This window comes from Podarcis cretensis (genome assembly GCF_951804945.1).
Source record: "Podarcis cretensis genome assembly, chromosome: 10".
Classification (NCBI taxonomy): Eukaryota; Metazoa; Chordata; class Lepidosauria; order Squamata; family Lacertidae; genus Podarcis; species Podarcis cretensis.
Window position 1 is genome coordinate 20,333,966 of NC_137179.1, and position 14,137 is coordinate 20,348,102.

General features: G+C 42.1%; 1 protein-coding gene across 8 annotated transcripts in view; it reads right to left on the reverse strand.

Annotated features, from left to right (window-relative positions):
* Positions 1 to 230: 230 nt before the first annotated feature.
* CAPRIN2 (caprin family member 2) overlaps positions 231 to 14,137 on the reverse strand; it is a 31,481-nt gene continuing 17,574 nt past the window's right edge. For 3 of the 8 annotated variants that reach the window (XM_079992235.1, XM_079992233.1, XM_079992236.1), the window contains 11 exons: positions 13,941 to 14,016; positions 13,023 to 13,075; positions 12,156 to 12,251; positions 10,828 to 10,941; positions 10,176 to 10,325; positions 9,447 to 9,630; positions 8,413 to 8,535; positions 7,086 to 7,189; positions 4,888 to 4,951; positions 2,040 to 2,207; positions 231 to 1,129 (listed from right to left, as the gene is read on the reverse strand). In XM_079992235.1, coding sequence (XP_079848361.1) covers positions 564 to 1,129; positions 2,040 to 2,207; positions 4,888 to 4,951; positions 7,086 to 7,189; positions 8,413 to 8,535; positions 9,447 to 9,630; positions 10,176 to 10,325; positions 10,828 to 10,941; positions 12,156 to 12,251; positions 13,023 to 13,075; positions 13,941 to 14,016 — 1,698 coding nt within the window. In that variant the 3' untranslated portion in view covers positions 231 to 563. Of the gene's footprint in view, positions 1,130 to 1,963; positions 2,208 to 4,887; positions 4,952 to 7,085; positions 7,190 to 8,412; positions 8,536 to 9,446; positions 9,631 to 10,175; positions 10,326 to 10,827; positions 10,942 to 12,155; positions 12,252 to 13,022; positions 13,076 to 13,940; positions 14,017 to 14,137 lie in introns of those variants that run through there. The other 5 variants (XM_079992240.1, XM_079992234.1, XM_079992239.1 and 2 more) reach the window with 4 other exon arrangements.

A 14,137-nucleotide genomic window follows, 5' to 3' on the forward strand; every position in this document is an offset into this window, starting at 1 on the left:
CATATTTTTATAAGGGAAAGTAAGAACATATGAAGCTGCCTTATACCGAGTTGGACCCTTGACTGGTCATCTAGTTTTAGAAGTCTACTTTGACAAGCAGCAGCTGCATCCTTTTAGGTGGGAGTTATGAGGACCGAGTCTGGGATCTCCTGCATGCAACGCATATACTCTACCATAGAATGTGTCCCCTTATAAAGGAGATCATGTGCACCCAGCAGTACAGACATTGATACTAAGGCATATTTTTTTATTGAGGCACAAGGCATTGTGAATAGCCTAGACTTGAGGCAAACTTTGAGCAGTGTAGTAAGCTGATAATTACAATTCAGGGAGAAAAGCAAACATACATTCACAGCTTTACTATCAAGACTACATCAAAACTGATAAAGTGCCACATTTGTGCTGACCCAACTCCATCTCATAGCAAGACAGTTCACCATATCCCATTTCAGAATTATGTGGGTGTGTTTTAAGCAGTTAATGTGCAGTGCAAAACGAGTCTTCCCAGTTTTCACCTTCCTTCACCAAATTGTTTAGAGCAGATCTATTGTAAACATTAGTATTCAGTCTTGATACAGCACAAATCCTGAGAATGTAGAGTACTTCCAACTACTTCCATAAATAGCTCCTCTATGGAGGCGTAACCAAATCTGGTCTCCCTGAAAAAGCTGGAGGACTGCATGATTACTAGCAGTCTCATGATCTGGAGCACCATCATTGGCATATGCAGATACTAGAATCTCTTCATTTTTCATCAGGTTCACATACAGTGGAACATTCACAGCCAACTTCAACATATTGAAGAGGAACACATAAGTACCATTCACAGGACAACTAAACCTACCAAGATGGATATTAAAGGCTTCACCAAGGTTGTGTAACAGGGAGTCAAATGTAATAGGTTGGTCTAGAGTTCCAGGAGTAAAGTTAGAAGTTCTACTAGCCGAAAAGGCAGCTCTGACTTGCTGTGGGAAGGCATAGATGTGCACAGGTACAAAGGTGGTTGCTTGGCTCGTCACTGGCATATCAACAGGAGTAATGCTGCGTGAGTCACCCTGCCCAGAGTCCCCACTGTCAAAAGTCTCACTGTCACGTTCTGGGCTGCTCACCTGAGAAGAATCGCTCCATCCTGCTGTTGAAGATTGCGAGCAATGGTTAGTTCTGACGTAACCTTAAATTCAGTATTTCTAGCACTCGTTTGTTCAAGCTTGCATGTTTCAAGCAGTCGTTAAAAAAGACCTTGTGTATTAGTAACTAGACAGATCCCAGTTAGACTTGTACCTAGTTCTTACAAGTTTTTAATCATTTTTCTTCAAAGTGAGTGTGGAGATGAATACAATGTTAGAGAGGCTTGGGTGTGGGTTTCTCAGCTGCAAAGCAACTCCAGCTTTACTCAACCAACAAATATACAGCCTCTGGATTGAGTGTGTTCCTCATGCTGCTGCAAGCCAGCTATGCTTTGGTTGCTGTGCTTTATTCATTCTCCCCACCCCATGCTTATCTGCTCCAGTATCTGTTCAGTATTTTAAAAATCTTCTCCACTAATGGCAAGATAACCTCCAAAACACACAGTGGCTCCCTGACTGACAGCAGTTGGTGCTGTGCTCTGAAAAAAGCAGAGCTGCTTCATAGCAAACACAAGGGCCAGTCTATCAGCAAGCTGCAAGTCCAGATTTCCTCTTAACTCAAACAGCGTTCCCACCTCCTTTGAAAACAATGTGTGTGTCAGATATGTAACAAGTGCACTTCCACAGCAAGCTTAGCATTGAATTGATTCAAGCTTCTCTTCACCCAGAAAGAGTAGCAGAGGTTAAGATGACAATGCAATAGTTCTACTATTATGTTTATGGTGAATAAGCTGTGGCTACATGCTCACCTTGGAAATCAAGACAAATACTTAAATATCTAGTTAACAGAAAACACATTTTGGAAGGTGCAATATTCTTACTACCAAGAAAGGACATATCTTATAAATGTGTGTTTATTTAGTATAGAAAACCAAGTTACCAATATCAACTGAACTGTTAATCAACACTAACTGAACTGATGCATCCTCGTGGCCACAAGACTGCTTTCAGACTCTGCTTCCTTCCCATTTCTCTCAGTTTTCCTCAATTCCCTTCTTCTGAAGTATTCTCTAACACGAGTTCTACCTCGAGCTCTACCTGATGAGCAATTCTCTTCCTGTCTGTTTTCTTGTCTGTAACCTAAAATACAGAAGCTTTAAGGATTTTATAAACTCTGCACCAAGCTGCTAATATGGCTAGACTGGAGGAGCAACTTCAGTACTTCTCCTTGATAATCTGAACAAACCATTAGGCCTACTTTAAATCACCTGTGTATAAAGTGGACTTACTACTGGCTTGAGACAATAGTTACAGTGAAATGGTTGCTCTGAACTGTTAATTAAGCTAGTCTTGGATTCTCTCAAGCCGAGGTTGACAACCTGCTCCCTACCGCCCACTAGTGGGTGTGTCAGGATTCTAGGTGGGCGGTAGGGGATTCAACGGCACAAACTGAATCCTCCCTCCATCGAGCACTGGTGGGCGGTAAGGAAATTTTACCATCAAGGGACCTCCGGGTTGGCGCCATCGCCGAATGGCGGACTCCCTCCGAGCTCCGGAGGGAGCCTGCTCGGCAGGGGCTGGGTTCTACCGCGCCGGCGATGTGGGGACCCTCAAAAACCATGGGCGCTGAAACCCATGGGCATGGTGACTCGGCGGGCACCATTTGCGTCCCCCCGACCCGCGAAGGAGCCTTTTTAAAGGCTGCAGAGCAGGTGACGGGGGGGTGTGTGCTGTGAGTCCTCCGCTTCCCCTGCTGAGCGAAGCCGCATGCCATTCGACGGAGAGCGCTGACTTCTTCCATTGAAAATTTGGACTTTAAAAGAATAACCCGTGAGTAATTGGAACTTGGATTAAAAAAGGGGAAAAATTCTTTTTAAATTCGGAGCGAGCGGGGGAGGTGCAAAAAGGAAGTCAGCCTCCCCCCTGTTGTAGAGGAGCTAAAGCAAAGGATTTGACAACTAAGATCGAGTGCAACCTTTTTTTGATAAAATTATTAACTTCGCGATGGAAAATTATAAGACTGGGCTGGAGGAGAAAAGTGGAATGTGAATTAAAAGGCAACACCCCCCCCCCCCCCGGAAACCCCGGGAGCGATCCGTAAGAGTGCCGGGAGAGGAGAAATAGAGGTTTTGACAGCTGTCAAAGGAGCTGTCAAAGCGGAAGAACAAAAAGAGAACTTTGTTACGAGGACTTTGCTGGTCACATTTGTTACAAATTGGATATAAATTGTTTAAAACAAGGAATAATAAGTTACTTTGACTGTTGGGTGTGATCGGGAAGGAAACTGAGTTACTATAATCCCTCTAGAGGAGCTGTGGGACACTACAAGTATTGTTGGCATCGAATTTGAATAGGACTTTTTATCTCCTGGGAAACTGCAGAAATGGAACACTATTTTGTCTATAGAGGTTTACACACTAAAGGAGACAATAGATTTATCTATTGAAGAATGGAAGGGACTTGATGTAATGTTTTGTTCCTGAATAACAAAGCCTCTGCAGAGGAATTAGAAGCTTTTTGGAATTAGAACATTTGTGCAGGAGAGCAGGGGAAAAAAAAAGAGGAGGAGAGAGAACAACAAGAACAACAAGAATAACAAGAACTGGACAAAGTCGGAAGATAGACTCCTTCCAAGATTGGACATGTGAAATCAAAGATGACCAAAAGACGGCAAAGACTAATAAAAAGACGGCAAAGCGGACTGGTGAAGGACTGTGGTTTAGATGTGGGAGCTCCAGGATGACAGTAGATATTGACGGACATTGGGAACACAACCGGGAAAGGGGGGAGGGAAATTTGGAATCCAAAGGGTGTTAAATTACATTTTATTCTTTTTTCTATTTTTCTGTTTATTTTAATCTGTATTGCATATTAAAGAGGGGAACTCGTGGAAGGGAACAGGTCGATTTTAGGGGATGGGAAAATATTTTTTAAATTGGGCCAATGATAAATAATTTTAAAATTTGGGGTAAGAATTTGTTGAATCTATTTGAAAGAATTGGAATACAAGAGGGGGAGGGGAGGGGAAGTCCTGGAAAGATGCCAATGAAAATAAGGTTTTAAATCTGGATGTTTTTCTTTTTCTGTTATATTTGAAAATCTTTAATAAATATTTTTTTTTTAAAAAAAAGGAAATTTTACCATCAAGAAAGATGCATTAGTGGGTGGTAGATATATAAAGGCTGACTACCCCTGCTCTAGAGAATATTTTCTAGTTCTTTTTGCTCATATGACTCTGAGGTATGGAGAAGGCAGAGCAGGAACACTGCCTTTCCATAAAGTTTCCTTTACAGATGGAACAGGACACCCAGTGATGGGCAACTCCCCATCCACCAGAGAAGACAGAGGGAGATTTCTCATGGTGAAAGTACCACAGCTGAGAAAACCTTTCACAGTTAAAAGCCAAGTATTAAATAAAAATAAGACAAGAACAAACCCAGCATCTGCTAGAAAGCCGGGATATTTGACTGATCCTACTTGCTTTGGGCAAATGATTGAAGAGATTAGATATGATCATTTCTCCTCCATCAAGGAGAGCAGGCTCAGAACTCAACTGAAATGACAACTCTCCCCTTCCCCATCAATTTTTAATAGCTCTACAAATCATGTTCCTGGGCCAGAAAGAATTAGATGCATCTTGTGAGCAGAAATGGAGCTCATATGGTGCATAAGACAGTTGATTCCAGCCAAAAAACATATGCGGTGAAAGAACACCCGATTATCCAATCACTATTGTATGCAGCCCTATGTTGTTTAATTTCAGGTATTACATATATCTAGGACAGAACTGCATTTTAAGCAATGTCTGAAGTAAACTTACCTCTTGAGGTTGCCCGGCCACTACTAATACCGCCTCGCTTATAGTTCTGCTGGTAATTCAAATCCTAGGAGAACACAAATATTTGTTCCTGTTTAGTCAAGCACCTCCAGACAATATTTACAGCCATATAACATCTACTTCATGGGGAAGGGGAGGGAGAAAAGAAAATTGCTACACAGTGGTACCTCGGTTTCGAACGTAATCCGTTCCATAAGACTGTTCGAGTTCCGAAACGTTCAAAAACTAAAGCATTTACTTCAGGAAAATTCAATATGGAAGCTGTGTGACATGTTCGACTTCCAAAAAGCATTCCAAAACCAAAGCAGTTACTTTCAGGTGTTCGGCATTCGAAAACCGAAACATTTGACTTCTGAGACATTTGAAAACCGAGGTACCACTGTACCAGCACTGAAGTTTATTGCTGCTTAGTAGACATCAGAAGTAGTTAGTCCAACCAACATACTAAATTTCTACCAGCATCAACAGGATGCATATTAAGCACCTATACTTTTAAATTAGAATGTTGGTGCAATACACGCCATGAATGCTACTTCTCATTGGGTGTGGGAGATGTCCAAGTGGGTTATGATTCCTCCTACTGTTCAGAAGGAAGGAAACATGATCAGATTTCCCCCCTTTCTCTACTGGTGTGGTTCTGTTCCAAGGCAGAGGTGATGCCGAAACAACTTTGTAATATGAGACAGCGTGAGAGACTGAAGAACGAAGAAGAGGAGGAAAATAATAAAGCAGTGTGGCCTGGACCTACTGGTTTCCAAAGCTGAACTTTCAAGGAAAAAAAGATAGCTAGAAGGTAAAAAAATATATTCTGAAGCATGTATGTCCAAATTGCAATGGTGTATGAAATGTGGCCTAGTTAACATGGCAAATCTGGTGTATTTATAGACAAGGCTGCCAATGTGTAGTGTGTCATGGTGTTGGCAGGTGTAATGACTCATAGAATACAGAATGCAAGTCCTTATCCACTAGGATTAAATTAAAGCTTTTCCGCTACTGTAGTTAGGCAGAAGGACATAAGATACTGTTTTGTGTAAAGGCAATTGTGTGGGAATATTGATCTTGAGGACCCAGACATTCAGCTTCTGCCAGGTCCACTCAGAGAGGTGTGATGGTTTAAGGGTTGGATGAGGAGAACCGTTTACTGTGCTCCATGGAAAGACAAGCTGCCCTTAGGAATGAAGGTCAGGTCAGTCCAGAATACTGCATATTGGAACACACACCGGTGGTCATTGCTGGCAACAGCACTGAGTTCCAAGATTCTCCACACTGTTGTGATGGCCGTGAGAAAAAGCACACTAATTGACTGACCAGGGGAGCTCAAAAGGCAGTTTTTATAGTGCATTGATGCCCCAGTGGATACCTCCAGGTGGGGAAACCAGTGGCCTCAGGTATATGTTTTAGGCTGGTGTGACTGCATGGCACTTTGATGCACACCTCAACTATGCATCTCCATCCTTTGGGAGGATAGCTCCAGTCAGGAGCAGTGCTCCAGGGGCACCCACTCCTGAGTAGTATTGGGAGAGGACTACTGGAGAAAGAATATGATCAAATCTTTCCTGCCTTCAAAGCAGTAGGAGGGGGGTCATAATCCACTTGGACACCTCTCATGGCCAACCCTTGCTCCAGTATCACTGAAGCTGACTGAATGTGCTTTATTAAATTGATATGAGTGTATATTCCATGAAAGTGGAGCAAGTTGTAATACCATTGTAGCTATCCATCAGCATACTGGGAACTCAGAAAGATAGCTCCATGACACACACATTAACTTGGCTCTCCAGCTGCTTTGGGACTACAATTCCCATAATCCCTGACCACTGGTCCTGTTAGCCAGGGATTTTGTGAGTTGTAGTCCTAAAACATCTGGAGGGCCAAGTCTGGCAATGCCTGCATTAACCCAATAAACTTGAGAGATATAAACCTAAGTCATGTTCTCAGAGTTAGGATGGGAAGCATGAACACTGAATATATTCAGCCCTTTCTAGATGGCATTTCAATTCAAATTAGTCCCTACTAAATGATACATTACAATACTCCTCTCAGTCTGGTAAGTCAAATTTGCAAAGCACCATTAACCTGACTATGTGCAAATAAGTACTTGTTCTTTATTCCCGAGCAGGACACCACCACCAAGGGTCATGTATACTTTCGCAAAGCCAAAAGTCTTCCAAAATAATTACCCTGTGAGGATACTGCACTGAAGGATAATCTCTGCCAGGAAGATGCATTTGGCTATAAAGGCCATTAGGAACAGAAGGTGATCCTCTGTAAACTTCAAAACCTGCTGAACAAAATATGAAATCATTTGCTTTAAGAACTAGAATGATTTGACAGACTGATCTCTGTGTCTCCCAGTAACACATTGGAGAACTCTGGTAGTTCCCTCCTAGGGGCAGGTCAAATACCCAATACGTTGCTGAGTACTGAGAGATTCTGACTCTTAGGCCATAACTTTGTTTTATGGGAAAAGAGTAACTAAGAAGTTTATCCAGTAATTACAGTGTTAGAGAACTCTTCCTGTGTTAGAAAATTAAGGAGTTCATGACTCACTTTGGCAGCCAGCATTTTCAGGCAAAGGAGCAATGCTCAGTAACTATGTATCTGACTTCAGTTTGAGCACATGCTTACAACCAAAGTTATTTAGGGTCATTAACACTTAAATTGATATTCACCTAGTTTGCAATACCAAATAGCATCTTGGAATTACCACCAACCAAATACATGAGTGTTTCTTGTTGAGGTCAAAATCCAACTAGATATGGACAGCAAATGCTGCATTTGATCTTTTGGCTTAAGTTTCTTCCTTTTCACATGCTACTACTATTTGGTGAAAGTCACTTAAAAAAACAAGACTAACATTGTGGTTTATATGTATGGAGTTATATTGTTACATATGCAATAAACAATTCTTCTCAAAGAAATAAAATTCTTTTTTAAAAAAAACAGCTTAAAAAAACAACCCCCTGCTTTTCCTTAAAGTAATGGATCAACTTCATAGATATCTTTAGGAACTTGAAAGTTGCCCGTTGAAAGTTGCCTTTTCAACCTTAAGCTATCAAGCTGCTTACAACAGAGAACCACAAAAGGGTTTGATGCACAGCTGCACAGGCAGATGGCTGCTCATGAAATGGGACTTCCCTCCTTCTATTTGTGCATGGTGCGCTTACCAATTTTAGCATTTGACTCCATTCTAACCTCAGCCTCTGTGCTGCAGCCACACTTTAATGAAAGGTCCCAACTGGGAGACTTCAGGGGACACGGCGTTACAGCAGAGGAGAGCCTGGGAAACCCTGTTGGTTCAAGCAACCAACTGCTGACACAGCTTTGATCCAACTCAATGTGTCTTACTATTAAACAACAACAGCCATGAGCAAATAAGGTTTTAAAGTTCAGCAGTTTGAATGTTGCCCTTTACTATGTGGTTTTTTTGTATTGGCCAACTATATTCTACTTGTACAATGTTAAGATATATCCATTGGTCAGTATTTCCACAGAAAACATACATACCTTTATAGCCACCAGGAGAGCGATATGAATTGGTTGCTGACCTTCCACCTCGAACGGTGCCTCTGACCGATCCACGGCTTGTGACAAAAGGTTGAGGTGGTCTAGGGAAAGTGGTCGTCTGTGCTGCATAAAAGGCGAGAATACCATTGCTTACAGGAACAGCTCCCTCAACCAGGTACTTTTAAAATAGCCTTATAATTTTCAGTCTAAAAGTAGGAGGAGTTTCCCTTATTGCTTCACCCAACCTTTAGCAGCTAAAGGCTTTCAAGATAGTTTGCAAGTCTTTATTTTGAACAGCTAGAATCATCTCCCCTATTACTGGCAGTTACAATTAACCAAACCATTTCTACAGCTTTAACAAAGTAAAAGTTTTACAGATAAGTTATCCACCTGCCTCCTTGAAAATCTAATCATGTTTATCATAACAAGTAGTTAATGCAGTTATTTCCAACAATGCTTTACTTCATCAAAGGCTGTCACATCAATAATTAGGACTTATTTTTAGAATTTAAATCTATACTCCACCCCTCAAATACAGGACAGATTGCAGTAGAAAACGTAAGTAGCCAAAGTTAAAGAACAACAAAAGTTGAAAGCCTGAGAAAATCTTCACCTGGCCCAGGAAGATTTAAGGATGTAAGATCGCTGCTGAATCAGGCCAAAGGCCCTTTTGGTTCAACATTCTGTTCTCACAGTGGCCAACTAGATGCCTACCTATTGTCCTAGCAGGGTATGTGAATAATGTGGCTATTGATGGCTTTATCCTCCGTAGGGTTTTGTTAAAGAAACAGTCCCCGCCCAGCCACAATTTTTTCACTACGTGTCAGATAAGTTCATGTTTCCTTGGAGATGGGCAGTTGGATACTGCCAAGTCATCACTCTTCAGTCCTTTTCTACTTCTGCTTTTATAGCCACTAGCAGAGTGCCTTGAAATCATTTGGGTTAAATAGTGTAAGGCACCCCCATTGCTGAGGAATCAATCAAGTTGTACTCTGATGTCCCCATTACCATTCTTGCACTGAGGTTTTCCTTACCAGTTGGCAAAGCATCTTGAGAAAAAGCAGTTTGTTCAACATTTTGAGTAGACTGTGGTTTACACTGGGGTGGAGTCTGTGTACTTGCTGTACAAAAATTCTGATTATATCCTGTAGGATGCAAAGAGTTCTCTTTTATATCCCGCTCCCTGCGAGGTGGTAAAGGCGCGTTCACTTTGAACACCTGCAACACAACACACAATTATGCAAAAAAAGGGCTATTTTTACAGTGTTTCTATAGGCCACATGCATTATCAAGTCTGCCCCATCTTGTGCTGTGTAGTCTACACAGAGTAGAAACTTAAGTATTTTCCATTTACGCTGGAGTGGAGGGGTCTGGTGCCATGGACATATCACATTCTACCAGGAATTTGCAATTAATTTCAACTAAGTATTAAGATTGGTACTCCTTATTCACAGGGGTTCTAGTCTCAAAGCTGCAAAACTTCAAGTAGGAACTGTAAAACAGCAATTGTATTATTAGGTCTAAATGCAGCTGTAAGCATGCAAAAAAATAAAGGGATCCCTTCACGGAATGCTTCTCTTGTAAACTTGTAGTAAATACATCTGCATCTGCTTAAAAATAATAGTTCCTACTAAACACGTATCCTCTATTATACAGGGTGCTCTGCTGTTTCTGAGGAGACCCTGGATTTAGCTCCTCCTTGTTTATGTCTAGCTTTTGCCCTCCCATCTAATTGCATTCACCTAGACAGCCAACGTACTTACAATCTGCACAGCCTGAAAGGGAGGTGCTTTCATGCTAACGCTACTACTTGGGGAAGGAGACTGGAAACCCTTCTCTTGGGGTACTGGTGACATGGTAGTTCTTGATGGAGTCAATGATGTCTGTGATTCACTTGAAAGAGGAATAGGAACCTTGAAGGAAAAAATAGTAATATTCTATTGTCATGCCAATGGGAAAGCCATTTACACTATTAAACCCTATGCTGTCAAAACACCAGCAGTTTCTTGCAAGCCAATGGTTGGGCATGTCAAAGAACAGAATAGCTTCTACTTCATTTGTTCTTGCTGTGCATTTGGGATTTCCATTAGTCTCTGCTGACTATGTCAAACATGTTTGAGGTAGATGTGTTACCACTTCAAACATATACATACAGAAGTTTAACATGATGGAGATCCTTATGGCAATGAACTCGCATTTTAAAACTTACTAGTTTTCATTTTCAGAGATCAACATTATATAACAAAGGGATAGCAAACATGGTCCCCCTCCAGTTGTTGTTGGACTACAACTCTCATCATCCTTGACCAGCCATGCCAGCTGGGGCCAACATATCAAGGGAACAATATTTATCACCCCTGCAATAACGGCACACTTTTTTATCAGTCAAATTCTTACAGTATGTGTCAAACTCACCTGAGAAATTTCAGATTTTTTAGGCTTTAATACTTCAGAAATCTCTTTGCTTATCTGATAAAAGCACTGAGGTGGACTGAAGTTCTCAGACTCTTGAGAATTTGTAACAGATGTCTAGAGACATAACCAGATAGTTATTAGTTACTTAAAATGGGGAAAAAATGCTTGCAAGAAAGTGTGCCCAGATTACACATGGTATTTTGGAAGATGCTGGGCCTGAGTTATTACAGAAAGTATATCCTCTTACTACATGCCTAGATATCAATATTGAAGTTAGGTAAACTCTGAAATGAATTCCAAGGCTGCAACCCTTACATCATTCCACCATAATGACCAACTGGCAAAAATACATTTCCTTCTCAGTCAATACTGCATGCATCAAATAACTGTTGTATTTCACTTAATTTCCTTCCCCACCAAATATCACCTAAGAGGAACGAAGTTAGTGCAAATTCACTAGAAGTGAATTCCCTTTTGTTCCAACTACAAGCAAGCCGTTAAGTATTCATATAGTGTGCAAAAAATGGTAATAGTCACTTCCTTATTCAATAGCTATCAGCAGCTTTAGCACTGTAAATTGACATATTCTGGTTTTCAGTTTCCCTTGTAGTATAACACAACTAGAGCTGTATCTTAATTGGTAAAGTACCACTTGCAAGATCAAGCTACATCTTCAGCTACTACAATCATTAAATTTCCAAGCTATATCTAACTATATTATAATTAAGCAAATATATTTATTTGGGAATGGCACACCAGCATTTGCTGCACACCAACCTGTCACATTCAGTATCACCTGGCATAAGATGCTCCCAATGTGTGCCTGCCCCATTTCTCAGAAATACCAAACGAAGGAAGGTCAGAAATAGGCACCTCCTCATTAGAGGGCAGGGACGCAGGTGGCGCTGTGGGTTAAAGCCTCAGCGCCTAGGGCTTGCCGATCGAAAGGTCGGCGGTTCGAATCCCTGCGGCGGGGTGCGCTCCCGCTGCTCGGTCCCAGCGCCTGCCAACCTAGCAGTTCGAAAGCACCTCCGGGTGCAAGTAGATAAATAGGGACCGCTTACCAGCGGGAAGGTAAACGGCGTTTCCGTGTGCGGCTCTGGCTCTGGCTCTGGCTCTGGCCAGAGCAGCGATGTCACGCTGGCCACGTGACCCGGAAGTGTCTCCGGACAGCGCTGGCCCCTGGCCTCTTAAGTGAGATGGGCGCACAACCCCAGAGTCTGTCAAGACTGGCCCGTACGGGCAGGGGTACCTTTACCTTTACCTTTACATTAGAGGGCAACATGTTAATCAGGATCAAGGGCAAACTCTAAAGAACAATCAGTAACCTGTGGTGTCGCAAGTTCAGTTTCTGATTCAGACAGTGTATTGTCAGAAGTTAAGGAGGTGATTGAGCCGTGCAAGGCTATGGGAGAAGCAGCAACCTGTCAATAGAGGGATATACAATGTAATATATAATGTAATGTACGGTAGACTTCATATATAGTCTGAAAAAATTCTTGAAAATATTATTTAGGACTTCCGGTTTTTGCTGCCATGGTAAACAGCTGTTCCCACACTAGCAGACCCGGGGCATGCAGCCAATTAAGGATAATTTGAGAGTAATTATCCTTGCAAACCGCCCCCCCCCTTGGGTAGGAGGGGGAGAGCTCTCACTCGCAGATCATCCAGTACCTGCCTCCCACTCTTACGGAATGCAGGGGGGAGGGGTCGCTGAGTGCGTAGCATTGGAAACTCTCCAACGCAGTCACCATGAGCGGAGATTCTTCTGTTTTTTAAGCTATATCAGAATTTGGACTTAAGAAACAGGCATGTTCTGGAAGAAGGAGACAAGTTAACCTGCTCAATGGATCAGTCACTAAGTGTCAAGGTCTCGATCTGGAGAAGATTTTTGTCGTAAATGGATTGGTATGTGGTGGGGAGAAGCCAAAATGGCAAGCCACATTTAGAAGGTTACTCAAGGCCAGGCATCCCCAACCTGCGGCCCTCTAGCTGTTGCTGGACTACAACTCCCATGATCCCTAGCTAACAGGACCAGTGGCCAGGGATGATGGGAATTTTAGTCCAAAACATCTGGAGGCCTCCAGATGGGGATGCCTGCTCAAGGCAGTTTAAGCAGTCAAGATACAAAAATACATTCCAAATAATCAATGCATGTTTGACATGCATTGTGACAAATGGCTTATCACTCTTACCTGAACTAGTTCCTCAGGGAAATCATTTTGGCTTGAAAGTTGTTCATTAGGTGCTACAAAATATGGGAACATTTGGTTATGCCCTTTCTACACACGAAACTGCTCTTCAAATATCAGAGTTGAACTACCACCGACCCCTCTCGCTCTCCACGCTTCAGGAAGCTATCAGCAAGCCTGGGGAGCCCACGGGAGTTCCCGCAAGACTCCCTAGGCTGCGGATAGCAGCCTGCTGCCCGGAGCGCGGGGCGTGCCAAAGCAGAGCGCCCCGCGCTTCAGACAGACACCCGCAACCTAGGGAGCTGCAGGGCTCCCTAGGCTGCGGATAGCAGCCTGTTGCACGGAGCGCGGGGCGCGCTGAAGCAGAGCGCCCCGCGCTTCAGGCAGATATCTGCGGCTGGGGGGGGGAATAATTTTTTTCCCCTTTATTTCCCCCCCCCCCAAATCTAGGTGCTTCCTATGGGCCGGTGCGTCCTATAGGGCGAAAAATACGGTAAGTTCTGCTCCAGTATCAAGCAAAATTTTGGATGCAATGTAATTTAAAAAAATGTGTTTCACAATTTACTGCTTAATAGAAATAGAGGCTTTAAGAAAATAATGAATTCAATTAAAGTTTATCTCTTTTTTAACAGTATATCTCTGCACAATCTGTATAGTGTGTCTATTTATTTCTGATGATGCTTGAAGTGACCATAATGGTTGTAACAAGAACAAAAATTGAATTTAAATTAAAGTTTGCATACAATACTTCTAAGATATACCATGAAGTATTAATCTCACCTATCGAACATCTTTGTCACATATATTTAATAATTTGTTGCTACGCCAGTCTTTTCTGCTTTATGAAAGTGATAAGAGATTCCTAGAACATGAAACAAAATAGGGTCTTCCTTGTTCACCATTAACCACAATTATGATTACCTGTGGAATCAACTGAAGGTGCTTGTGATGAACAAATGGCACGTTGTGAAGGTTTATCAAAATCCAGTAAAGACTCCTTAAAAACAAAAAAGTTACAAGTCTTGCACTCTTGAAAAAAACAAGAATCTATTCAGAGATGAATAAAAGTTTACATGTTTTGTGGTGCATTTTAACCTCTGAAAATTGCCTTCAGCAAT